The sequence below is a fragment of the Sceloporus occidentalis genome, unplaced genomic scaffold, assembly GCF_023333645.1.
Source record: "Sceloporus occidentalis isolate IW3139 unplaced genomic scaffold, rSceOcc1.0.p SCAF_16, whole genome shotgun sequence".
NCBI lineage: Eukaryota > Metazoa > Chordata > Lepidosauria > Squamata > Phrynosomatidae > Sceloporus > Sceloporus occidentalis.
In genome coordinates this window covers 7,568,399-7,594,136 of record NW_028316996.1, presented here as the reverse complement: position 1 = coordinate 7,594,136, position 25,738 = coordinate 7,568,399, and the positions used below count along the sequence as shown (strand labels likewise).

General features: G+C 39.7%; 2 protein-coding genes across 2 annotated transcripts in view; one reads left to right on the top strand and one right to left on the bottom strand.

Moving 5' to 3' along the window:
• Positions 1-3,536, bottom strand: part of LOC149302986 (transmembrane protein 232-like) — a 68,227-nt gene extending 64,691 nt beyond the window's left edge. The window contains exons 1-3 of the mRNA XM_089481732.1: positions 3,432-3,536; positions 2,433-2,578; positions 1,372-1,483 (exon numbers count right to left, since the gene is read on the bottom strand). Of these exons, the coding sequence (XP_089337858.1) occupies positions 1,372-1,483; positions 2,433-2,578; positions 3,432-3,536 (363 nt within the window). The remainder of the gene's footprint in view (positions 1-1,371; positions 1,484-2,432; positions 2,579-3,431) is intronic.
• Positions 3,537-13,408: 9,872 nt separating this feature from the next.
• LOC149302985 (solute carrier family 25 member 46-B-like) lies at positions 13,409-24,469 on the top strand. Its single transcript, XM_089481731.1, has 8 exons — positions 13,409-13,676; positions 19,761-19,803; positions 20,217-20,274; positions 20,762-20,839; positions 21,444-21,544; positions 23,143-23,199; positions 23,493-23,550; positions 23,891-24,469. The coding sequence occupies exons 1-8, from the start codon at positions 13,409-13,411 to the stop codon at positions 24,467-24,469; spliced, it is 1,242 nt and encodes a 413-aa protein (XP_089337857.1).
• Positions 24,470-25,738: the final 1,269 nt, after the last annotated feature.

The window sequence follows — 25,738 nt, the reverse complement described above, 5'->3', positions numbered from 1 at the left end:
TGGTGAGCCATTGCTCAACAAGCTGGTTACAAAGGAGATCTGTCCCCTTCCCCTTTACACTATGTAGAACTTTGCCCAACCAATAGCACACTGTTTTAAGGCACCATACATTCTTAATAGGCAGAGCTCCAGGATATGACATCATATCACAGGGCTTGGTGTAAGGATGGCAGTCGCAGAAGGGGCGGCTGGAGGTACTGGCCTAGGGCAGCACAAAAGATAAAAAAAAAATATTATCTTTAATTATTATTATCTTTGTAACTGGCCACATTTTTATAAGTAAAAATATAAACTTACCCCAAGCATCTGCCTGTGTGTGTAAATTAATCTACAGGGTGCAAAGGGTAGTGGGTCAAGTACAACAAAAGAAGTGGGCAGGGCCAGTGGTGTGGTTATCTGCTTATCGTACCCGAAGAACTAACTGGCATTGCTTAGCCTCATAGAGTCGCACAGAGGCCATGAGTCAGCTGGAATAGCTCTCCATAACTGGGCAATGATCCAGATTGCCCACAAAAGCAGTGCAGTGGGTCAAAGGGGAGAGCTGGCACCTTCTGGCCCAGGGAGGCATACAAAGCCAAGAGGCCCCGATAACCCTTTGCCTCACCCTCAGTAACTCCCACACATATATACACACTCACACAAATTTGCACACACTCATGCTAACACACACACATATTCACTCACACTAACACACACTCTAACACACACACTCATGCTAACACATACTCCCCCCACACACACTTACACATACATACTCCCCCTCACACACACATACACAGTCATGCTCACACACACATACATACATACAAACACAGTCATGCTCACATACACTCTAACTCCCCTCACATTCTTACGTCACCCTCAACTTTCTTTCTTGCGGACTGTTTTTGACTTTTGGACCTGGAGACAGCCACTTGGGACAGAGGGACAGTACCTGAAAATCTGAACTGTCTCATGAAAACTGGGACTGTTATTAGGTATGCAGCTGGTTGCACTAGAAAACAGCCCCCTTGGAAAACAGCAACCAGATCTACTGTACCTACCCTCTCTCAATCTCTCTCCCTCTGTCTTGATGACATATTTCTAACTAATGTTTAAAAGAACTCATTATTGAAAATATTTAATGTGGGTCATATTGTCATACTTTGTGTATTATCCCAAAAATAGTTATTAATGTAGGGGGATGATAATCAATTAATTACGTGCACTGGACACCCCTCTAATGTCTGTTCATCCTGAGTGGTAACACTGCCATATAATTTTAATCAGAGGCTTATTCAAGACGTCAAGCAGTCTGAAGCCTAACCTGGCCCCTCTCACCAGAGTCCCTCTCTATATTGTATATTGTTTAAAAAATGAAGGTTTCATTACCTTGCACCTCTGAATAATTTTCTCGGCCATATCTAGCAAGTACTCCTGCTCTTTAGGCTCTTCTGCATTGTTAAACTGTTTGATGAATTTGTCTGTGATTTCCAATGGATTTCTAAATAAACATCATAAGGAGGTTATTATTTAAAATGTCATATACTAACTGGGAAACACATTTTCTGTTACTTTTTCATAACATGGAATGGTTGTACAATTTTGAAAGGCTATTGTGTTGTTAAAGCTGACATCACAGAACTTTTACAACTTCACTATTGACAGAAGTCAATACCTAGTTTCCAGTTACAACATGATCAATAAACAACACAAGACCCAAAAAGTTATTGATCTAGGTCTCTGTACAATATTTTATTTTTTTTAAATTGAAAGGTAACTGATGGGATGGCATAAAGAACTGACACATAGTACCTTTACTACATTTGGGTTATTACAGAGCATAGCATTAGTGGATAACACACCCATTTTTCTTTCACTTATTTTTGGCCAGTTTTACTGATATACCCTTGTGGCCTCTATGAATACTTTATTATATTTTATGTTTGTGCGTGTCATTTAAATGAGAATATTGTGTGTGTTAGCTCAGCTGAGAGTAGTATGGGCTATTGAGTCTTCATTGTTGTGTTAAGGGTTTGTATTAGTGTGACTGAGAGTGTTCAGTGTGTTTGAGCTTGCATCAGCATGAAGTGTTAGGGGCTTCTTAAGAAGTTGTAGGGCTTCATGAAGGTAAGGGGGATAAAAGGCAGTGGTGCATTTAGAATTGGAGCTAAACATAAAAAAATGTTTTTTTATCTCTGTTCACTTTGATTTGTGGTTGTACCTGTCTGTAAGTGATGTGAAGTGTTTTTGCTTGTGATTGCTCAGAGTTGTGTGTATTTGTCTGTGAATACTATGAGATGTGTGAGTGGCTGTCTGTGAGCTGTGCTCTTGTGAAAGAACCTATTTCTGTTGTGAGGTGTGTGTATTTGTCTATGAGAGCTTAGAGCTATATGAGTGGCTGTCATTGAGTTATGCATGGCCTTAAATGCTGAAAGAAGTAAAATATATACTTGTGATCCACAGATTTATCTTCACAGACTGCTGCTTTTGCCAGTAGCTTTTTCTGTAGTTCTAGGTGATATGTGGTTGATATTATCCCAAACATTTGCATCACTGGCACTTTTACAATTGGCATATTTTGCCTTTGGCAAATGACCTGCAATTAAAGTTAGAGAATAAACCACAGGTAAATATATATATATATATTATATACATAATATACCGTATATTTATATACATAATGAGAACTCACTATCTGAAGAGATTAAAGGATAAAAACTGATAACATAGTTAGGTTTAAGGTATATAGTAAGATCACAATGTTACTGGCTTCCTAGCTATACTATATATATCACTGTATATATCTATATCTCACTCTGTTCACCAGATGCAATCTAACATTCTCTAGAGGGCACAACTAACTACTGACCTACTTTGCATTTATTACAAAACTGATCCAATAAAAACACAACACAACAGGACAAGAAAAAACTGGCACAGTAATGTATTTCACAAAGGTAGCCCTACCTGGAAAGCCAAGTTGGTCTTTTGTTTTACAAGATCTTATTTAAAGTTAAAATTGCTAACAAGTGATACTTAATGTTCACAAGGCTAACATTTCAGGATTTTTTTCCCTCATCTAGAATGTAAATGCTCTTTTGGGATTGGATGGGAAATAAACAGAAAATGGTCCGAATATGAACAAAAAGAGAAGACAATGTGTTCTGTATAAGGTAAAAAGTGAACAGATAATAAGTAGGATAAGCAATACATCTCCATAATTCAGATCAGTTTTTACTGCATGAGAGTATGCTTTCACCTTGATTATTAATACAATTACTGCCATCTAGTGTTCAACAATGAAACCTTCCACTGCACTTTTTTGTAAGTTGCAGAAACAGTGTGTGTGGACTGAAGAAGGATTCGTGCAATATAGAGGCTAAGGTGAGATGAAACAATTGATAGTAAAAGCAAGAAGGACCAAGGTAACTGTATAATACATAACTTACATGACTATTTTGTTTATAGAGCACCACCAGATTCTGTAGAGCAGAGTCTAAACTAACAATAGCATTACAACCAACATTACAAACTGTACAATAACGTTTACACATGTTAATACTATTGCATGAGACAAAAGTTGAGGGAATGATTGGGCAAGGATAATTTGATTGTAGGGAATGTCAGTGGTGTGAAGATCTCAATGGTGAGAGAATGGGAGTTTTTTCACAGAAAATTAGGTTTCTGGTACACGTAAGACAAACTGCATGACTTTGTCAGCCGATTAGATTTAGTAGGGAAATACAGTAAGTAGTTAGAATAACTATAACAATTGAGCTAGGAGAATTTGGTCTTTCTTGCAGGAGAAACCATTCATGGCTGTTATAAACCACAGGGATTCAAACCTGCAACCTTGTGGAATCTGGGTGTATCACCTATCCACTGTTTCCTTCTGCCTTTCCATGGCCATGTTATTCCTGTGTGCTCTGGACACACCTGCCCCTCATTCAAGCAATTAAGGCCCAATATAAACCAGGCATTATCCTAACCTCAGTGCTAGAGCATTGCGTTCCTGGCCTTAGCATTGTTTGTTTTTTAATCCTGTCCAAGCCGTGTGCTCCTGCCTGAGGGCTTCCAAGCCGTGTGCCCCTTCCTGAGAGCTTCATGTTTCCTGCCTGTATTGAGCTTGTCACCCCAAGTTTATAAACACATATAGATGGTGCCCAAGGCTAAGGTGGAGCGCAGCCCAGAACTGGATACATCATTAGCCTGCCTATAGTCATCCTCTGAATCTGAACCTGTCCCTGCAGACTCCTACCTGATCAGGCACCCAGTGTCCTTAAAATGACATAATGTGAAGTTATCTTACCTTAATGTTGCAGTTTGATGGTAACTTCTGGGGAACTTACACAAAAAGGACAGATCCGATCGGAGGAGAGGTTGTCCCCAGAGGCTCTGCTATTTTGCAGAAGAATAATAAAGACAGATTGGCTCAGAAAAAGAAGCATTTCTGTACCTCTCTTTCTCGGCAAATCTATCTGTATTATTATGGCTTCTCTGTGCATTTCTGTGAAAGGGTGGAGCCATGGGGACCAGGGCAGTCCCCCATTCCGCCAATAAGGGGAAAGGGTGTGCCTGGAGGCTCTGCCCTTTTGCAGAAGTTTACCAGGAGGCCATGTCCACCGATAAGAGGATGAAGAAATAAAACACAAAGAGCAGTGGACAAAGAAAGAAGGTAGAAGAACAAGAAGATGCAGGAGAAGTGGAGCAAAGAGACATACAATGGCGGTCACTGGAGACGGTAAGGAGACATTCAGAGAGAGTGAAAGAGAGTGTAAGAGAACGCTAAATGAGATTGAAAAAAACAACTAAATTAAGAAAAAAATCATAGCCCTTTGCCTTGTTTTTGTTTGTTTCATTGAGGTTCCTCCTCGTTTTGGACATTTGTATGAACTGGCATATTTAGATAAAAGTTAAATTTGTACAAATCCAAATGACAAGTCTAGTGGAAGTTCCTTAGTGGTGAATTAGATAGGGTTAGGGTTAAGTGTACGGCAGGGGCGTAACTAGATGCCTCAGGGCCCGGGTGCGAGAATCTGTTAAGGGCCCCCCCACCCCCTCACCCCCCCCCAAAAAAACATGATTTTTACCCAACAATTTTTTTTCAACTAATTCAACAAATTCAATTTACATATTGAATCATAATCAAAGAAAAAGGGGCGCATGTACAAAGGGCATAATCCAGGGGTGTCCAAGTTTTTTCTGCAGTGGGCCACTATATCAGAATTGTATACGTGCGCGGGCCGCACTCATTTTTCACTGTGACAAAAAATATGGCCTTTAATAAAATATGCAGATTAAAATAAAGTAAAATGACACAAAACCTTTACTCTTCCTCTCACTGATTTCTGGGCCTTGAAAGTTTTGCGACTACAAATTCAGGATTCCCTAGATTTATTCTAGGGATGAACTAAAATGAAAATTCTGGACCAAAACATTCAGGGTTCACTTAGCCAAAACCGAAAATGACCCCCACCTTTAAAAATACTAATAAAAACTCACATGTTTAATAAAAGTAGGTAACACGCAATTGGACAAAATTAGCAATATGACTTGGCATGATAGGAGTGTGATTGCTGTTAGCCTAGGCAACCAGTAAATGCTGGTACCTAGGCATGATGGGACTGTGCTCGCTGTGATTGCTGTTAGCAATCACACTCCTATCATGCCAAGTCAGCCAGTACATGCTGGTACAGGGTGGCTGTAAGTGATGTGCAGACCCCATACTGCTGGCAGCATCACTACACAAGGGGGGCAGCTAGCTAGGTTTCAGCATGTACTGGCTGACTTGGCATGATAGGAGTGTGATTGCTAACAGTAGTCACAGCGAGCACAGTCCCATCATGCCTAGGTTCCAGCACTTACACATCCATCCAGTAAATGCTGGAACCTAGGCATGATGGGACTCTGATTGCTGTTAGCAATCACACTCCTATCATGCCAAGTCAGTCAATACATGCTGGTACAGGATGGCTGTAAGTGATGTGCAGACCCCATACTGCTGGCAGCATCAATACACAAGGGGGGCAGCTAGCCAGGTTTCAGCATGTACTGGCTGACTTGGCATGATAGGAGTGTGATTGCTAACAGCAATCACAGTCCCATCATGCCTAGGTTCCAGCACTTACACATCCATCCAGTAAATGCTGGAACCTAGGCATTATGGGACTGTGATTGCTGTTAGCAATCACACTCCTATCATGCCAAGTCAGCCAGTACATGCTGGTACAGGGTGGCTGTAAGTGCAGACCCCATACTGCTGGCATTATCACTACACAAGGGGGGCAGCTGGCCAGGTTTCAGCATGTACTGGCTGACTTGGCATGATAGGAGTGTGATTGCTAACAGCAATCACAGTCCCATCATGCCTAGGTTCCAGCACTTACACATTCATGCTAACACACACACACACACACATTTATTCATATAATCATTAATTCACAGATTCATTCCCTCAATCACACACACTCATTCAAACACCCTCCCCACCCCCTTACCTGTACTGCAGCTCCCTCGATGCCGCTCACAGACTTCAGCAGGGGGCGCGGCCTCCTTCTCTGCTAAAGCACAGAGGAAGTAGGAAGTCACGTGAACTCCGCTTCCTCTGTGCTGTCCAGAAGACCCTCCCACAAGTAAGTAGCAGGGCTTGAGGTGCGGCTCGTGTAAGATCGGTTGCCCTGGCTGCCGATCTTACGCGGGCCGCACCTCGAGGTCTCGCGGGCCGCATGTTGGACGCCCCTGCCTTATTTTAAAAAAAAATAAATAAAAAAAACGTTAAAAAGATTTCGGGCGGCCCCTTGGCTTGGGCCCCCCTGCCGCCGGGGCCCGGTCGCAGTCGCGACCCCTGCGACCCCGGTAGATCCGCCACTGGTGTACGGGATTAAAACAATAAAAAAATGTAAAACTTAAAATGTTAGAAAATTTATAGGTCAGTTTCCAAATCAAGGCACGCTATCGAATATATTTTTGGCATTTTTTTCTCCATTTATACTAGTTGTGTATAATGTATATATCTGGAAAACTGTAAATAAATGTTGCATATATAATTTGTGTAGGTACACTAAATGTGTGGGAATAATAGTTGAAGAAAGATTTAGCAAAAAACACAAAAAGAGTCCAGCAGTTCCATGTTGAAAATATGAAAAATAAAGTTTTCATTGTTTTGGTTTTATACTTTTTTTCAAGTGTCTGTTAACTAATGATAAGTACAGCTTGCTCTCCTTTTAAGTCTCCAGAACTTCAGATAAGAGGCACAGGGCTCTTAACTACATTGTATCTTCATAGGAATATACCTAGCTACACAATCTTTTAGCTGCTCCCCCAATGTAGTCAGTTAACATCTGAGTGGCCTTTATATGTAGGTTAGAGTTTGAAATGTATTAATTGTTACATTTGTATAAATTAACAAAATGTTATAGTTGTGCTTAAATGAAATAGATTTGAGCTACATACATCTGGTATTGTCTCTTTAACACGTACACATTGCTGGAGAAGACTCAACCCCGATAAAAGAGAGTACACATTTTATTCTTTCCTCCTGGATTCTAATTTTCTTTGATCGGACAGGATTTCCCAATATGTCTGTGTATTTGTGACAGCTGTTCAGTGAAACCAATATAAACCAGCAGAATTCATGGAAAAAATACAATTCCCAAATCCAGGGTCTGAGAGGAGTCCTCTACACCAACCTTCCTTGATGCATATAAACCATTAAATATACTTCCCTAATTATTGTCCATGTACAGCTCAGAGAACCCTGGCCCATATTCTGTCAACTGGTGGCCTCTCCTTGCACAAATCTGATCATAATAATTGTAACCACAGGTGCCACCACAGAAGTGCGCACAATCTCCTCGATCATCCAAACTCCATTCTACTGATCCATGCAAATTTACTAATTACGATACTGCATAAAAAAATAAACATAGATTTCGGTCCTATTACCAAAAACTGCACGCCATGGACGAAATGCGTAACTTTCTAGAGTTTGTGCAACTACTTCAGCTCTCCGCGAAACAAACACTCTCCTAAAATAGGCAAACTGACCAACAAGAAGTAGCACAGGCTCTTGGAAAATATGGAACTGGGAAAGGCGCCAGGACTCTGGCCTTTCACTAGAGTTTTTATAAAGTCATATATGATAGAATAAGCTTTACCCACCTCATTCACAACTCGTGTTATTTCACTTCATTCAAATTTACCTAAGATTATTGTTTTGCACAAAGAAAGCCATGATCCTATTAACCCAGCTTCTCACACACTTATCCCATAATTAAATACTGGTCCTGGTCCTGGACCATCTTGCCTTTAACACATATCTGGATTTAAGGTGAATATAGAAACATAGCATTTGATGACACATAAGTTCTTAAGTCTTATGCCTATCCCATGCATGTCTAAATTCCCTCACTCTATTAGCCTCTCGTTCTTCTGATAGGAAGCTGCTCCATTTATCTACCATCCTCTCCTTAAAGTCAAACTTCCTTACATTATATCTCAGTATATATATAACAATCAGTGGCTTTTTATGTGCCTTTAAGATCATATCTCACAGGAGTCTTTAAAGAACTGTCTTTTTAAGTGGGCACAGTCAAAATAAAATATCCAGAGCTATACTTCCTCAAAGACAGCACACGGCTGTATAGAGTATGTTAAATATAAGACTTCTCAATTATTTTTTAGTGTCAGCAGTAAAGGCAGTATGAGATAATTGGTTAAAGGAAAGTGCCTTTATTCATTGGAAACAGAAGGTAGTGCAGTAGCTTTATCATTAATTGACCCTTAGGCTCCAGGATAAGGAGAAAAATGTAAATAAATGTTATTTTATTTGGGAACCTTTTATTCAAACCTTTGCAATTACACAACGTTTATTGCACTGGTTTACACCGCACAGAATTTATTTGGGTATGGGAGGCCATCACTTGCCTCTTGTGGCCTTAGGTCCTAACTCTAGTTTTTAAATATAATGGTTATTTTAGATGAAAATGAAAGGGGTGTTCTCATCTTTGCTGGGGTGATTTGCGGGTTTCTATGTGGGAGGGAGTGACTTCTCTTTCTTCCACACCTGACACTTGATAACAGACTGAAGTATTACCTGAACTATTGAGCTAGTTTATGAATGTTATGTTCTTTTTTTTTAACCATTTTTATTTTATTGATGTGTTACATGACAATACTTTGTCTCTAGGGTAAGGTAAATGTATATCCTCTTATGGACTTTCAGCTCACTGACTCAAAAAGGAAAACGAATGTCACAAAGGACAGTTACAGACATTTAACAGAGTCTAAGCCACAAGTTTTGAATTTGAGAACTGGATCACCCCGCTGTCACACACGAAAACAAAAGGAATTGGGAGGGAGTAGATTCACCAAAAGTGCTCATCTCTGACAAAGTCTATACCGAATTGGCAAAAATTTGCATCAAGCTTACGCTTTACCGAAAGGGATTTTTTCTAAACTCATAGGGGTAGTTTTACTTGGTGAACCAGAATTCTGGACACCTGAAAGAGGGCACTGCTATCTTTTAGGTCTGAATGTGGACACTCTAAGGGGATCCAATTTAACTGCTCACTTCTTAGATTATAGCGCAGTGTATATAGTGTGCTCTCTCCTTATCTTTTTTTAGTGTAGTTAAACTTAAGTTTTAACATAGTGATATGTTTGGTGTGTCTGATATTTTTTTCAACATGAAGGGCAGTTTTGTAAAGTAATTTCTATTTGTATTTTTTCGTATCTTTAGTTTCTATATGATTAATAGTGTTACACACTTAATTCTGTCATGGTGGCTATTTACCACTGGTTTTTTTCGGTGTAATCCGTCAATATGGCACTGTTAAGATGTTTGAGGACAAATATGTCAAGGCAAGCTGTTTGGGGACAACAATGTCAGAGACAAGCTGTTTGGGCACAAAGGTGACACTGTTAAGGTGGTTGGGCACAAAGGTGACACTGTTAAGCTGTTTGGGCACAATGATGGCATTGTTAAGCTGTTTGGGCACAATGATGGCATTGTTAGGCTGTTTGAGAACAAATATGTCAGAGATAAGCTGTTTAGGCACAATGTTGGCACTATTAAAGTGTTTGGGGACATAGATGGTACTGTGAAGCTTTTTGGGCACAAACATTTGCACTGAAAGCCCAAAGCACAAAGTTGGCACTGTATGGGGCATCAATTCGCGGGATAAAAAATATAATTTTGCCCGTTTATAAATCAATGGTAAGACCACACCTTAAATTTGTTGTGCAATTTTGGGCACGTATTCTAAAGAAGGATATTATAGCACTGACAAAGGTGCAGGGGTGGGCTACAAAATTATTAAAATGAATGAAACACTTTAGTTATGAAGAAAGGTTAATTAATTTAAATCTGTTTCGTTTAGAAAAACTGCACCTCAGAGGGGATATGATAGCATTATATAAATATATTCTGGGCCAATACAAACCATTGTGTGGAAATCTATTCATAAACAGGACTATGCATAGGACACGTGGTCACGCGTTTAGACTGGAAGAAAGGAGATTTAGTCTAAAGCAGAGGAAAGGGTTTTTTTACAGTTAGGACAGTAAGGATGTGGAATTCTCTGCCTGCAGAGCTAGTTTTATCAGAGTCTGTACAGACATTTAAACAACAATTGGATGTATACTTGCAAAAACATAATATTCAGGGATACACATTTTAAATTACAGAGAAACAGCTTCTTGATCCAAAGAGAGATCTGACTGCCATTCTGGGGTCAAGAAGAATTTTTTTCCCTAGTTTGTGGAGAATTGGAAGTACCACAACTGGGTTTTTTGCCTTCTTTTGGATCAACAGCAAGAAATAAACAGATAGGAAAGGCTGAACTTGATGGACGCATGTCTTTTTTCAGCCTATCTATGTGACTATGTATGGCGCAAATGTGTGGGGTAAATTTAGTTTAGGGGGTGCAGGCGTAGGGCAGCACAAAACCTAAATACACCACTGGTGATGTCATTAAGATGTCATAGAACAGGCAAGAATCCTTTGTATCAGCACACAATGTATGTCTGTTTGAGTTAGCTGCTTAGACTATTAGAGGGTCTGTAGCCTACAGGGACCCTCGTTATTCTGGAACACGCTGAGAGGGAAAGTGGCTAGTCATAGTGCCCCAGATCAGTCCAAAATGTTCACAAAGATCTGGTCCCAACTGGTCAAGCTGGTTCAGAGAGCTAAAGAGAGGCTGCTAGCACACTGAAGGAGTAGCGAAGAAAATCAGCTGAGCTGTGAGAGATGAGTGAGGGAAGGAGGGAGAGGTTAAGAAGGGAAGGAGGGAAAGTGTATAAGTGTTTGTGAGCAAGCCTACATGCATGTATGTATGGTTGTGTCTACGCATGTATGTGTGATTGTGTCTAAGCATGTGTGTGTAAGTGTGTGTGAGCATAGATGTGTGCATCGATCAGCCATAACATTTTGACCACTGACAGGTGAAGTAAATAACACTGATAATCTTGTTATCATGACCCTTATCAGTGGTGGAAAAAACCCAAAACTTTATCTCCAAAACTGCAGCTCCTGTGGCGTGTGTTCCTGATCTGCAGTGGTCAGTCAAAAGTGGTCCAAGGAAGGTGAACTAGCGACAGGGTGATGGGCGGCCAAAGTTCATTGATGCACATGGAGGGGGGGGGTGAAGGCTCAAATTGCTGAAAAAGTTAATGCTGGTTCCGATAGAATGGTGTCAGAACACACAGTGCATTGCAGTTTGTTGCGTATGGGGCTGCATGGCCGCAGACCAGTCAGAGAACGATGCTGGCCCCTGTCCGCTGCCGAAACTGCCTGCAATGGGCTCGTGAGCATAAGAAATGGACCACCGAGGAATGGAATAAGGTGGACTGGTTTGATGAATCACGTTTTCTTTTATATCACGTGAACGACGGGTGTGTGTGCGTCGCTTATCTGGAGAACACATGGCGTCAGGATGCATCCATGATGTTAAGAGATGATGATGATAAAGGAGAGAGATGGGGAAAAGAGGGAAAGATAGTAAGTAGGAGGGACAATGAGAAGGGGGAAAGATAATGTGAAGTGAGGAAGTTGAGATAAATCAAAAGAGGAGATCAAAGAAAATGGAGGTAGGGTGAAAGGGAGAGAGAAAGAGGATAGTAAAAAGGTAAGGTAAAGAGAAAGAAGTGGAGTGATAAAGAGAAAGGGAAGAAAGGAGAAAGAAAAGAAAGAGGGCATTAGACATAACTACAAAGGTGGAAAGATAAAGAGAAATGGGAGAGAGAAAATTGAGAGATAAGGGGAATGTGGAGGAGAGATTAAGAGCAAATGGAGAGCTGAGATAAATAGAAGAGATAATGAGAAAGGGCAGGATCAAGAGGAGACCTGAGACTCTTTGAGGAGATCCCTGTGGGTGAGATCTGGGTCATGTGGATGGAATCAAGTCAAATGTGGGAGCAATCTGGGCGCTGGGGCAAGTCCTTATGTACATACCATAGTGTTATCTAAAGCAGATAGACTTGGTTGCATATTTCACAGAGGTTGCTGTAAATAAAGAAATTAGAATGTTGTTTATTTAGAAATGTTTTGCAAATATTTGTGCGTGTGCCTCTGGATTACATGACTGAATACGATTCCCCACGTCATTGAAGATTACTGTTCCAGCATCCTGACAAGGTGATCTACCTATAGCTCAGCCACCATGCAGATGTCACATATATTTTATGGTTTTACACTGACAATATGGACCACTTTAGCACTTTGGTCACATAAAGTAGTCCCCAAATAATCCATGAAATCATTCACCTTGGAGCAGCGACACTGAGACGTCCCGCCATACAGTACATATCCACAGGTAATTCACCCAACTATTGCCTCGCAGCAATAGATGCAGCCAGAATAATTAAAGGTAAACACATAATAAAGTAGACTGCCGTATTACATATTATGCTTTGTGTGTACGCTATTGTTTTCTACATAACATTTATTTCCATTACTCACTAATTCAAGTGACTCTTTTCTCCTTCCAGTCCGTACAAAAACATCCGCCTTTGCGTCGCTAAGGACGCGGACAGAGTCTTCGTGCCCCGTGCCCCGCCCCATCCCATCCCCGATTACCCAATGATCTCCCAGGAACGGCAAAAGACAAATTGTAAGGAAGCCCACCTGCCCAAACGTAACTGTATTACCGGTCTATTAAACTAGAAATAATACGTGACTTAAGTTCAGGAACTCACATAAACCGACGCCTATTTATTGTGTTCTCTGTTGTTTATCGCTCTATAATGCGCTGTGTTGAGGCGGCATGCGTCGTACGACAGGCGCTCTGCTGTCATGTGACGTTAGAGCAGTATCTGGGCCGCCTCTCTCCTGCTCTTGACAGACTTGGGATATTATTGTGGTAAAGGGGGCACCTGCTGCGGTGACGTCATAGGATTCCAGTGACCTGGCCAGGGGATAACGGGCAGAATGCAGCCTCGCAGGCCTGAGGGCTTTGATGGCTTGGGATACCGGGGATCATCATGGGGTACAGGCCGAGGAGAGGAAGCGCCACCTCCGTATCAGCACGGCTTCCCAGCAAGGTCATTCAGCTCCTCCGGGGACCTGTCACAGCCCTGGGTAACCACACCACCAGATATCCCAGGAAGCCGCAACCTCCACTGGGGAGAGAAATCCCCGCTGTACCCGGCGGACAGCAACCCCCCGCCACCCGTGGAGGAGAGCAGCGCCAGTGGGGGTGAGAGGCCGCACCATGCAGCTCATGCATCGCACTAGTCTACTGTATAGATCGTTTATTCGTTTATCATTCGCGTTCATGGCTCACACCTAGTAACAAATCCTAAAAACATATTAAATGTACACATTTTACCGCGAGGGTAGAGTCCTCCGTACGTAACATTATCGCGATTGAACATCTATAGCCTTCTGGTTATTGCATGATAGGTTTCAACCCTTTGGCCGCGATGAGGCAATAGCATGTTGCAGATCTTGACAGATCTGCTTAGAAATTGGGAGCATTTTTTTCTTTGCAAATAAAAAAAAAAGACAAAAAGGTTAGTAGCCACTTGTAACATTTAGTTGGGTCCTGGGTTTTGGGCATGTGGCTGGATGAGTCTTTTCTTGTAAACCCATTACTGTGTGTTCTTTGCAGCTTCACTGCACAGATCTGGGGTAGATTATTATCCAACCAGAGGTGCTTTTTGGTTTCTGTTTGCATTGTAGGTTTGGTTGTCGAGGCGCAAGTTAAAACATCTGCGTGGGTTCTAGTTTTGCAGCACCTCTGTCAGATATCGGCTGTTATATAAGAGACGGATGTGGCGTCACAGGGTATTGTGAGGGTGTGTCTACTAAGTTGTTGGAGAAGGTGATATTTGACAACAACCTTTATAGATAGCACACTTCCTGTCACCTTTAGGTAGAAACTGTTATTAAATTGTTTTATCAAGAGCGCTCGTTCTCTGGGCTGTAATCGATACATTACTAGGCTAATCACCCAATAAACCCCGCCAGCACATTTACATAATCTTAATAACATTACTTGATTTCACAATCTATATCGGATATTATCATCATGTTAGTTCTCTTTGATGACTGCCGTTTGGCCTTCTAGTTTCATCCGTCTTGGTGCTTTGTGACAATATCCATCTTGATTGCTTGCCCATTTTTTGGGCTTCCTATCAAGACGTATACAAAACCCAGTATAGTTCACCATAAAATACACATCGTCCACCCTTTACACAGAGCAACTCTGGTGCAGAGTTTGAAAAGTGGGCTTGTCCCCATAGCAACCAGTAGCATTGTTTAGTCAGCATGGACATTCAATGGTTGCTAACCAACTAGAAACAGAGAGAATGTTGATTACCATTGTGGTAGAGTTATGCTTATGAAGATTAATGCGTGCTATTGGTATCACCTTATTGGCAAGTATTTCTCCATTGAGCTTTCGAAATGTTACCTGAACTGAGTTCCAGTTAATCTGCTCATTATACTAAAAAGTGCAAGATGTTAAAAGTCCACTAAGCATAGAGCTGCCACGACGAGCTAAATATTTGTAGAAAATGCTTGATTTGGCTCATGCAGCATGTAGGGTGGGTTATTAACCAAGCAGTGAGCTGTTGGCAAGATGCTGAATTATATAGGTAACGAAGGATTAAACCCTTAATCATGCACAGTTAAAGATGTAAGAACGGTCAGTTCTGCCATCCTTGCAAGACAAGTGGGTCTTCATAATGCTTAGTTGTGGCGTTTTCACCAAGAATTGACGACTGATGTTAATCAGCATAGCTCTGAAATGGCCTGTATATTGTGGTTAGTATTTGTAAGATAACATGTAGGACGGTTTTCAGGATTTTTGTGTCAAAACCATACCTTTTGCCTCTTTATATATTCGAAAAATAAATGTAAATGTAAATGCTGTGTACGGTTGACGTAAAGCCTTTTATGAGGAAGCAAGCCGGAGCGATATTATGAATGTCCCCTGGATGTCACTGCAGGTTTCTATTTGTAGTATAACCACGCAACTTTCACTTAACTGTGCCCGTTATTTTGCCAGTTACTCACTTTTGTTTATTATGTAGTGTTGCATCATACCCTGTTTAAGTTGCTCGAACAAGTAGCGATTTGAAACATTGTTATATTTTTGCAAATACATGCTGTCTTAATCATCAAAAGAGCATGGCAGTGGCATGGAACATCACATTAAACCATTTGGGCATCTCCATTTTCACATTTGCCCAACAGGGTGTGGGGTCAGGGGTCTTTCTCATGGACCTGATGTGATGACTTAGCCCGGTTGTATGATCACTCTGGCAGGACTGTACCAGTGTTTACATACACCGTTCTTTCTCTCTCACTACTTCATGCTGTAAAGAATGAAGCAAAGCTGTTCAAATTTTGTTTTTGTATTTTGTGTCAGTCTGTGCATTTGGCTCAGTTTCCTGTGTTGGTGCCCATCAAAATATCCCATCTGTTAATCTGTTCCCCTTATCTATATTTGAATTTGTGCCAAGTGATCGCCTTTCAGTGACGTTGATACATTAAGTCCTTAATGGGGAACTCCCACGAAATGTAATGTATTACTGAAATCAGATAAAAAATATGTTTTAAAAAAATGTTGTGCTCTTTTTTATTTTTTTTCCTAAAAACATTTTCTGCTTTTTTGCATAATGTCTTCAGGCAACTGAATATTAGTAATTTGTATGTGATCTACCTCTGTTATTTTAGTCTACTAGGAAAATACCATGAATCCTTGTCATAATGTCTGTGAAAAACAAAACAATGGCTCATTGGTTATCAATGAAAGTTTTTGAAGAAACATATTTTCATTAGTTTTGCCACAGAATCAGCTTAGTGTGGTGTTAGAGCATGGAAAGTCAGATGCCTTTTTTATTGACGGATGTCTTCTATTTTAAAGGCTATGTCTAAGCCTAAAAGGCTCGGAAAAACAAGTTTTTTTAAATGTCTTCTGTTTCAAAAAAGTCTGTTTTTCATATAAGGTTCTAGACAGCTGCCTATGTGTTATGTGTATGTGTTGTAACTCTGTTATCTTAGTCAGTAAATAAACTGACTCCTTATTGCCGTATTTGCTTGACAACCTCCTAAAATGTGAATATTAATTTAGGAAAAAAGAAAAGGCCTGAATATAAGACTACCCTATAGGAAACAAATTTTACTAGTAAATATTCACATTTACAAATGTTTTCAGATTTAATAAAAACAAAAAATAAATTTTTCTCATGATTTTTATTTCCTTTTTATTTGCCAATCTGCCCACCGGCTTACCACTCTGCCAACTCAGATATGCCTTATACCCACTAAATGCAGCTCCCCCCCCCTCCACCCTAGACTTACCAACGCATTCCCAGACTTGCTTCCTGTGCTTCAGACTCCCTGGTGTCTAGTGTGGGCAGCCAGTGAACATCTGTGCAATGTGCTTAGACAAACTCCGCTGCTACCAGACGCTTCTGCTGGGGCTTCTATGACGGAGCACTGCCGTGACATGACCTTTTGGTGCTCAGTCATAGAAGCCTCAGTGGAAGTGCCGGGTTGCAACAGAGGTTTTATGTTGTACTTAATGTAATATATGAAAATCATGTTACTGTATAATGTTAGTGTTCATAAGTGTAAGAATAATGGTTGAACATGCAAGCTTGAGTCTTTGTGGTGCAAAATACCCCTTGTCATGGTGCAGCACTGAAGAAAACTGCAGACCAAGAGGTACAGTGAAAAAAAAAATTAAAAACTTATTTGATCCCCTGCTGATTTTGTATGTTTGCCCACTGACAAAGACATGATCAGTCTATAATTGTAATGGTAGGTTTATGTGAAAAACGCATTTCAAAAAGTTATATATTGATTTAGTACTTTGTCAACAAGGGTTTTCCCAATCACAGAGGACAGATGTTTTTGTAGTTGGCCACCAGGTTTGCACACATTTCAGGAGGGATTTTGTCCCACTCTCCAAGTCATTAAAGTTTCGAGGCTGATGTTTGGCAACTCGAACCGTCAGGTCCCTCCACAGATTTTCTATGGGATTAAGGTCTGGAGACTGGCTAGGCCACTCCAGGACCTTAATGTGCTTCTTTTTGAGCCACTACTTTGTTGCCTTGGCCGTGTGTTTTGGGTCATTGTCATTCTGGAATACCCATCCACGACCCATTTTCAATGCCCTGGCTGAGGGAAGGAGGTTCTCACCCAAGATTTGATGGTACATGGCCCCATCCATCGTCCCATTGATGCAGAGAAGTTGTCCTGGCCCCTTAGCAGAAAAACAGTCCCAAAGCATAATGTTTCCACCTCCATGTTTAACAGTGGGGATGGTGTTTTCGGGGTCTTTTCTCCTCTGAATCACTCAGACGTTCATTGGCAAACTTCAGACAGGCCTGTATATGTGCTTTCTTGAGCAGGGGGACTTTGTGGGGACTGCAGGATTTTGGTCATTCACACCAATTGTTTTCTTGGTGACTCTGGTCCCAGCTGCCTTGAGATCGTTGACAGGATCCCCCCATGTAGTTCTCGGCTGATTCCTCACCGTTCTCATGATCATTGAAACGCCATGATGTGAGATCTTGCATGGAGCCCCAGACCAAGGGAGATTGACAGTTATTTTTCTTCCTTTTGCGAATAATTGCACCAACTTTTGGCACCTTCTCGGCTCATTACCTGTATAAAAGATACCTGGGAGTCAGACATCTTGCTGATTGATAGGGGATCAAATACTTATTTCACTGAGTAAAATGCAAATCAATTTATAACTTATTTGAAATGGATTATTCTGGAATTTTTCATTGTTATTTTGTATCTCACTATTTAAACAAACCTACCATTACAATTATACGGCATAAATTGTTAACAGCAATCACATTCCTATCATGCCCAGGCATTATTTTCGGCCGTTTTTATTTTTATTTCGGCATTTTGCCAATAATGCCCTTTTCGGCCACCGATATATCGGTGCATCCCTACTGGTCGTGTCTTTGTCAGTGGGCAAATGTACAAAATCAGCAGGGGATCAAATAATGTTTTCCCTTTCTGTAAAAAATGAAAATTAAAAACCTGATTGAGGACGGGGGAAAAAAGTTGTCTAAAAAAAGTTTAAAAAGCCTGGCCAGAATTTCTGTTTTACAAAAACAATAAAAAAAACAAACAAAAAAACCCCACACTTTCTATGGCTTTACATAACAGCGCATAATTACAATCATCTGTTCCTTAGCATGTCTAAGAATTAGTTAAATACAACCTCAGATCAACAGCAACACATGTCATGATTTATTTAAGAAAAATAAAGTTAAAATGTGTGGAAAACTAAGTACACCTTATGATTCAATAGCTTGTAGAACCACCTTTAGCAGCAATAACTTGAAGTAATTGTTTTCAGTATGACTTTATCAGTCTCTCACATCGCTGTGGAGGAATTTTTTTACAACCTTGCTTACTTCATAGAGGTTTGCAGGCATTTGTGAATGCATAGCTCTCTTAAGGTCCAGCCACAGCATTACAATTGGGTTGAGGGCTGGCCCATTGCTACACCTTAATTCTTTACTTTCAGCCATTCTGTTGTAGACTTGTTGGTGTGCTTGGGATCATTGTTAATCTTAGATTGTGTTTACCTGATTTTTAGACCTGCTAAGAAACAGGTGATTGTTATGTCCTGATATGTAAAACCATAGAATTCAAAGAGGATGTACTCTTTTTCACATGAGAAGGTATGGCTGCCAATGTCTGGTGTTGGGTTGTAAAAACAACAGGGAGACACAAGAAACCAGAACTGTTTGGAGTAGAAGTAGAAGCAATTCTGCAGCTGTTTGTATATCTGGTTTCTTATGTGTTCCTATTGAAAAAAAATACTGTGCCTGTAAAGATAACAAACGCCTTCCTTTGCACAGCATTGTTTAATTGGTGAGATACAATGTTTCATTTCATCTACAGCTTTCAGGTTAATGAATAAACTGTGTGGGTTCATAACAACCCATCCTCTATACACCATAATACTCAGCGAACTTTGTGCACAGGAGGCAGGGGCTATATAAATGCCAAGTATTGTTGGCAAAGCTTGGAGAGAACTAGCTAACAATTACAATGAAAAAAAGTGGAATTTTTATTAAAGCTAGCTTGGCATTTATAAATTGCTGTTACTAATAGGTTAGTCATTATCTACAAGAGGAAATGTATTCTGGAAAGTGTGTATTGAGTCAATATGTGAGCATGTCTGTTTTTGTTATTACTTGTTAAATGAATTTTAAACAAATCAAATTATTTTTCACTGTGATACCTGTTGCACTACAGGTTGGTAATCACTAAATGAGTTGTATCTCTTTTATAGAGCAACTGAACAGATTTGCTGGATTTGGTATTGGACTTGCGAGGTAAGTGTTTAGGTGGGGTTTTATGTTTCATTTACTTTTTATTTGTATTTTTTTTTTTTTTTCTGTTTTATCAGATATTTAAAACACGTCTTAACCACTTACGCTCTGCTTTTTATCTAATGATGCTATTAGAATTACAAGTTTCATCTCTATGTGGGCAAAGGTTTTGATACAAACCATCACACCAGCCGCATTCTATAATTATAATGACTGCTGGAATTGCACCCATTCATATCGAAAGGACAAAGATCGTGTGTGGGATGGGTTAATCATGCAGAGTTAACATTCTGTATACTATGTTACGAATAGATTATGAATTCAGTTACTATTCGAGTCATTGTTTTTCTTTTATATGTTAAGATTTTATATACTATTATATCATATTTATTTATCCTTCTAATCTTTTCTCTTAGTCTGTTTACAGAAAATGTTTTGGCCCACCCATGCATTGTCTTGCGTCGGCAGTGCCAGGTAAATACTACCAGTATTTTTAAATGTCCATTTTTACAGCAATATGATTTTTTTTTTCTGTTTTTGTATTACACATTACTTTCATGAAACCATATTATGGCCCTATTTTTGACTAAATATGTACATTTGTAGATTGATTCCAGCTAACATTGTAGTTAATATTTGCGCTGATGGGAGGAATATAAACATTTATCTGTGAAAGTACCTGGAAATAGGGGGCATAAAGTGGTTTATTCAGTAAACCATGGGTTTATATGTGTGTATGTAAATAATATATCTATGCATTGTGAAGAGCTACATTTCTCGAGTCTTGCACCACCTTAGTTATAGATTATGCAGGTCTGACTCCTTGTATGACAGACTTGGTTTGGTTGACCCTTCATAATGATTGCTGAAGTTGATGAGTTGAATTATTTAACCCCCTGGTCACTATGTAACTTGAAACATATGTGCTTGTTGCTAACCATTAAAAATGTTTGTCCCGTAGGTTAATTACCATGCTAGAAATTACCAACTATCTCCATTTAGCATTATCAATATTATGTATAACTTCACAAAGACCCAGGTAAGTAGCAGAATGTAAGATTTACTAATTTTTTATCTGACAACTTTTAGCAGAAAGTATTTTGAATGCATGCTGGAGATATTACGCCTGTCTGGCAAACCATGGGCTGTGGGTGAACAGGGAGGAGCACACAGCAGAACTAACTCTTTAAAACCTTCCCTCCTCCTGCAGCAACAAATAGTTTTAGGTGCTAATGAGCGTACCTGGAAACTGCGGATTTAGTCCAGAGACTCTGGGGGAACGCAACGTCGGGGGACCTGGTTGCACACCGGTCTTCTCACCCACGTTTGGCTACATTTAATGGTTATAGGAAAGCTCAGAGGACCTGGCAATTTTCAATGTTCTACACTTTTATACTTCAGTATTGTTATTAAATCAGGATAACATGCAATATATTTGAAATTTGATATCGGTTTTTACATAGTTACAAGTGTAGGTGAGGTCTGCGAAGAGAACATAATTGGTTATGCATGTATTGACACTATATCTACCACTGACAGGCTTTGGAGATGTCAGGAAAACTAATGTGTTGTAAAAGTATCCAATACTGGTGTATATGGAATACGGTAAATGAGACGATGATTATGTCTTGCTCTACCCACAGGGTCCCAGGGCGCTATGGAAAGGGATGGGGAGTACATTTATTGTTCAAGGAATAACTCTTGGAGCAGAAGGGATCATCAGTGAATTCACACCCTTACCGAGGTAGGGCTTTTAGAATATACATTTAATTATGCTTATTTCAATTCTTGAATCTGCCTGGTGTCTATTTTCTGTGTCTTTTGTAACACAGTTTAATGCATCTCTTAAATAGTTTTAATTACCGTATTTGCTCGATTATAAGACGACCCTGATTATAAGACGACCCCCCAAAATCTGAATATTAATTTATGAAAAAAAGCCTGAATATAAGATGACCCTGTAGGAAAAAAGTTTTACCGGTAAATGTTAGTTCATGTAAACTATGTGAACAATTGTTTGTTAATAAAAGCTATGATTGAGAAAAATATTTTGTTTTTATTTCCTTTTTTTTTTTTTTTCTTCAACCTGCCCCCCCAGGCTTGCCACTCTGCCCCAGAAATGCCTTATACCCCATATATGCCACTGTGCCCCATGATATGCCTTTTGACCCCCTATGTGCCACTCTGCCTCCAGAAATGCCTTATACCCCTATATGCCACTCTGGCATTTAGGGGGTTAAAAGGCATATTATGGGGCAGAGTGGCATATAGGGAGGTAAAAGGCATTTCAGGAGGCAGAGTGGCATTAAAGGGGTTAAAAGGCATTTCACAGAGCACTCTGCCTCCAGAAATGCCTTACACCCCCACATTTAACACTCCCCCTCCCGCCTCCAAACTTACCGGTGCTTCTGAGTTGGGGGGGCGCATAACACAGGAGGATCCAGGTCCCCTGCATCTGAGCCCCCGGTGCTTAGTCTGGGCAGCATGTAGAGCTCCACTCGAATCGCGTAGAGCTCTACACGCTGCCCGGACTAAGCACCGGGGACTCAGAAGCACCGGTAAGTTGGGGGGGGGGGGCATAACACAGACGGAAGATCCAGGTCCTCTGCATCCTCCTGTGTTATGCCCCCCCCCCCCAATTTACCGGTGCTTCTGAGTCCCCAGTGCTTAGTCCAGGCAGCGTGTAGAGCTCTACGCGATTGTATCAGAAGCACCGGTAAGTTGGGGGGGGGTTAACACAGGAGGATCCAGGTCCCCTGCATCGCTGCGGGGGATCTGGATCTTAGTCTCATAATCAGACCTATTTGAGGTCTGATTATAAGACGACCCTGATTATAAGACGAGGGGTATTTTTCAGAGCATTTGCTCTGGAAAAAACCTCGTCTTATAATCGAGCAAATACGGTATGTTGTGCTTACTAGTAGTAAATATAATACATATTCCACTAAGTAACATTAACACCAGTTACTACTTGTTATACTCTCAATCCACAGACTGGTTTCTGGACCAGTAGTGAAAATATGAGGGTTCATAGATGCCATTGTGAGTTGAAATATTTCATCTCCTCAACTTAACGCGTTTGCAGGAGAAACAAACCAAGGTTGTCCTTCATAATACTGTGCTAACTTGCTGGCCTGATGTTTCAGCTCACTACCAAGCCTCTGTTTAGTGAATATGTCCACAGAACAGCATAAGGTTTTTGATCTACCAGTCCTACCTGCTGTGGTTCCCCAAGTTAACTTAGTTTGTTTTAGAATGTAGTTGTATTTTTTTTTTAAATCTTCTGTTAATTTATAAATAATGTACATGCATTTATATTTAATATTTGTGATTTGTTTGTAGAGAACTTACCCATAAATGGAATCCCCAGCAAATAGGGGGACACGTTCTTCTCAAAGCGTAAGTTGTAGTTTCTATTGCCATTTGCGAGCAACATGTGTCACATAATCTTTTAAATTGTCATAGGTCTCTTATTCTAAATTATTTAAAATAAGCACAGATTGTGTCTTTTCTAATATAGTATTGGTACTGATTATACTTAAGGCTGGCATCAGATGTATCTGTACTTTTAATGTGTTGTGGTGTCCCCATCTTGCCCAGAAATATAATGTTTGCATCAGTGCTAACAAAGTGCCATGGTTTATTTTCAGTAGAATGCATGTAATTAAAAAATACTTGTCTTTGTTTTGCAGGTTGGTTTATGCAGTGGCAACTCCTTTTTATTCTGCAAGCCTAATTGAAACTGTACAGGTAAACATGATAGAATACACTTTTGCACATAAAAAATTTGATCTTTAAGTCTTTGATATCTGAAATATATTTTAAAAAGTAAAACTACGCAGTTTAAATGTTTATTTTTTATGGTCTAGAATTTTTTTTTAACGGTTTAGAATTGCACACTTTGGGTAAATATGGCTTATGTGGGGCAGGTCTTAAGAGTACGATTACTTTTTGATAAAAGCATAGCATACAAAGTTGTTAAAAGTGTTCGTCTCTATTTTTTATTTTATTTTTTTATATATAAATCAGCATTTCGTACAGCTTAATATATCTAACATTCTCGTGCCTGATTTTCTTTCATTTTGCATAGAGTGAAATCATTCATGATAATCCTGGCATTTTGGATTGCATAAAAGAAGGAGTTGGTCGTGTTATGGGACTTGGGGTGCCCCACAGCAAACGGCTGCTGCCTCTCCTTGTTATCATGTTCCCCACTGTTCTTCATGGTGTTTTGCATTATGTCATCAGCTCTATAGTTCATAAATGCGTGCTGTTCATCATAAAGAAAAGGAATCGACCACAAATTTCACAGGATGGGACAAACTCAGTCCAAAACATTTTGGATGAATACTTCCCTGAACTTATAGCCAATTTTGCAGCAAGCCTTTGTGCTGATGTCATTCTTTACCCTCTAGAGACTGTGTTACATCGTCTTCATATTCAAGGAACGCGCACAATTATAGACAATACAGACCTCGGCCACGAGGTAGTTCCAATCAACACTCAATACGAGGGAATGAGAGACTGCATTAACACTATAAGACGTGAAGAAGGAATATTTGGGTTCTACAAAGGTTTTGGAGCTGTGGTGGTACAGTATACACTTCACGTGGCTGTTCTGCAAATTACAAAAATAATATATACATCTCTATCACAAAGTACAGGCTAATGCACCAAAGACTGTATTCTGGTTAATGGAATACTAGATGCACATACTAATAAAAATATAACAAAAAGACGTATTTGCTTATTTTCCCCTTTTTGTAAAAGTATGAAAATTGAAAACGTGCATACTTATTCTGTACCCAAAGTTGATGAACATTTTAATAAGAATTCTCTAGGATAGGTTCATGAAAACGCTTAAATTGCAACATTTACATATAAAGGCTAGATCTCTTCTGGAAGATTAGGCTTTGTTAAATTAAGTTTGGATTTTCCTTAAACTTTTATTGCTTAATATGTCAACTCTATCTATTTGAGTGTCTGTTTATAATGCACAACTGTTAACATAAAAGAAACGCTGATGGAAATCTCTAAGTATTTTACTGTGGCAACAGCTAAGGTTTATAAAAGCAATTAAACCTGCATTTGTGAATGTTTCCAATCTTGTATGTTTGTTTTGATGACTACTTTTTTTCCTATTATGATTATTGCCTGAAACGCCTTTAACCCCTTAAGGACAATAGGGGTTATTACTCGTAGTATATTGTGGGACAATGGCTCTTTCAACATTTTTCAGTGTTGGTGTTTAGCTGTGATTTTCTTCTTTCTCATTTCGTGCTCCCACACATATTATATATTGTTGTTTTTTTCAGGACAAACAGGGCTTTCTTTAGATACCATTAATTTTATCATATCAATTTACTATAAAAAAAAAAAGATACAATATGGGTATTTTTTGTTTAAAAAGTGAGAAAAAGTAATTTTTTAACAAAAAACTTTTACTCAACTGCAAAAACTAATGAAAAAACCTGATTAAAAGATTCTACTATGTGTCCTGAGTTTAGAAATACCCAATGTTTTTTTTGCCTTTTTCTTTACGTCATGGGGCTATTTCAAAACCATTTTTTCCAAATCTGGTAATTCTTCCCCCATGTGCCATTTCGGGTATCTTTGAAGCCGGCCAATGCAATTTACCCCATCAAATCATATATTTTTAAAAACTAGACACCCCAAGGTATTTGAAATGCTGGTATTTTAACCCTTTCCATGCACTGATTTTACCACCAGCCTTTGTGAAACTTTATGGTAGTAAATTGTTTTTGTATTTTTTTTCACACACGTTGTACTTCAGGTATAAATTTACCGCTCCTGGTATATGTCCGTGTCAAAAAACACCCCAATATGTGTTCAGTAACATCTCCTGAGCGCAGTGATACCCACCATGCATGGGTTTGTAGGGTTATTTTGGAGGTAAAAGGCCGCCTTTGTGAGGTGT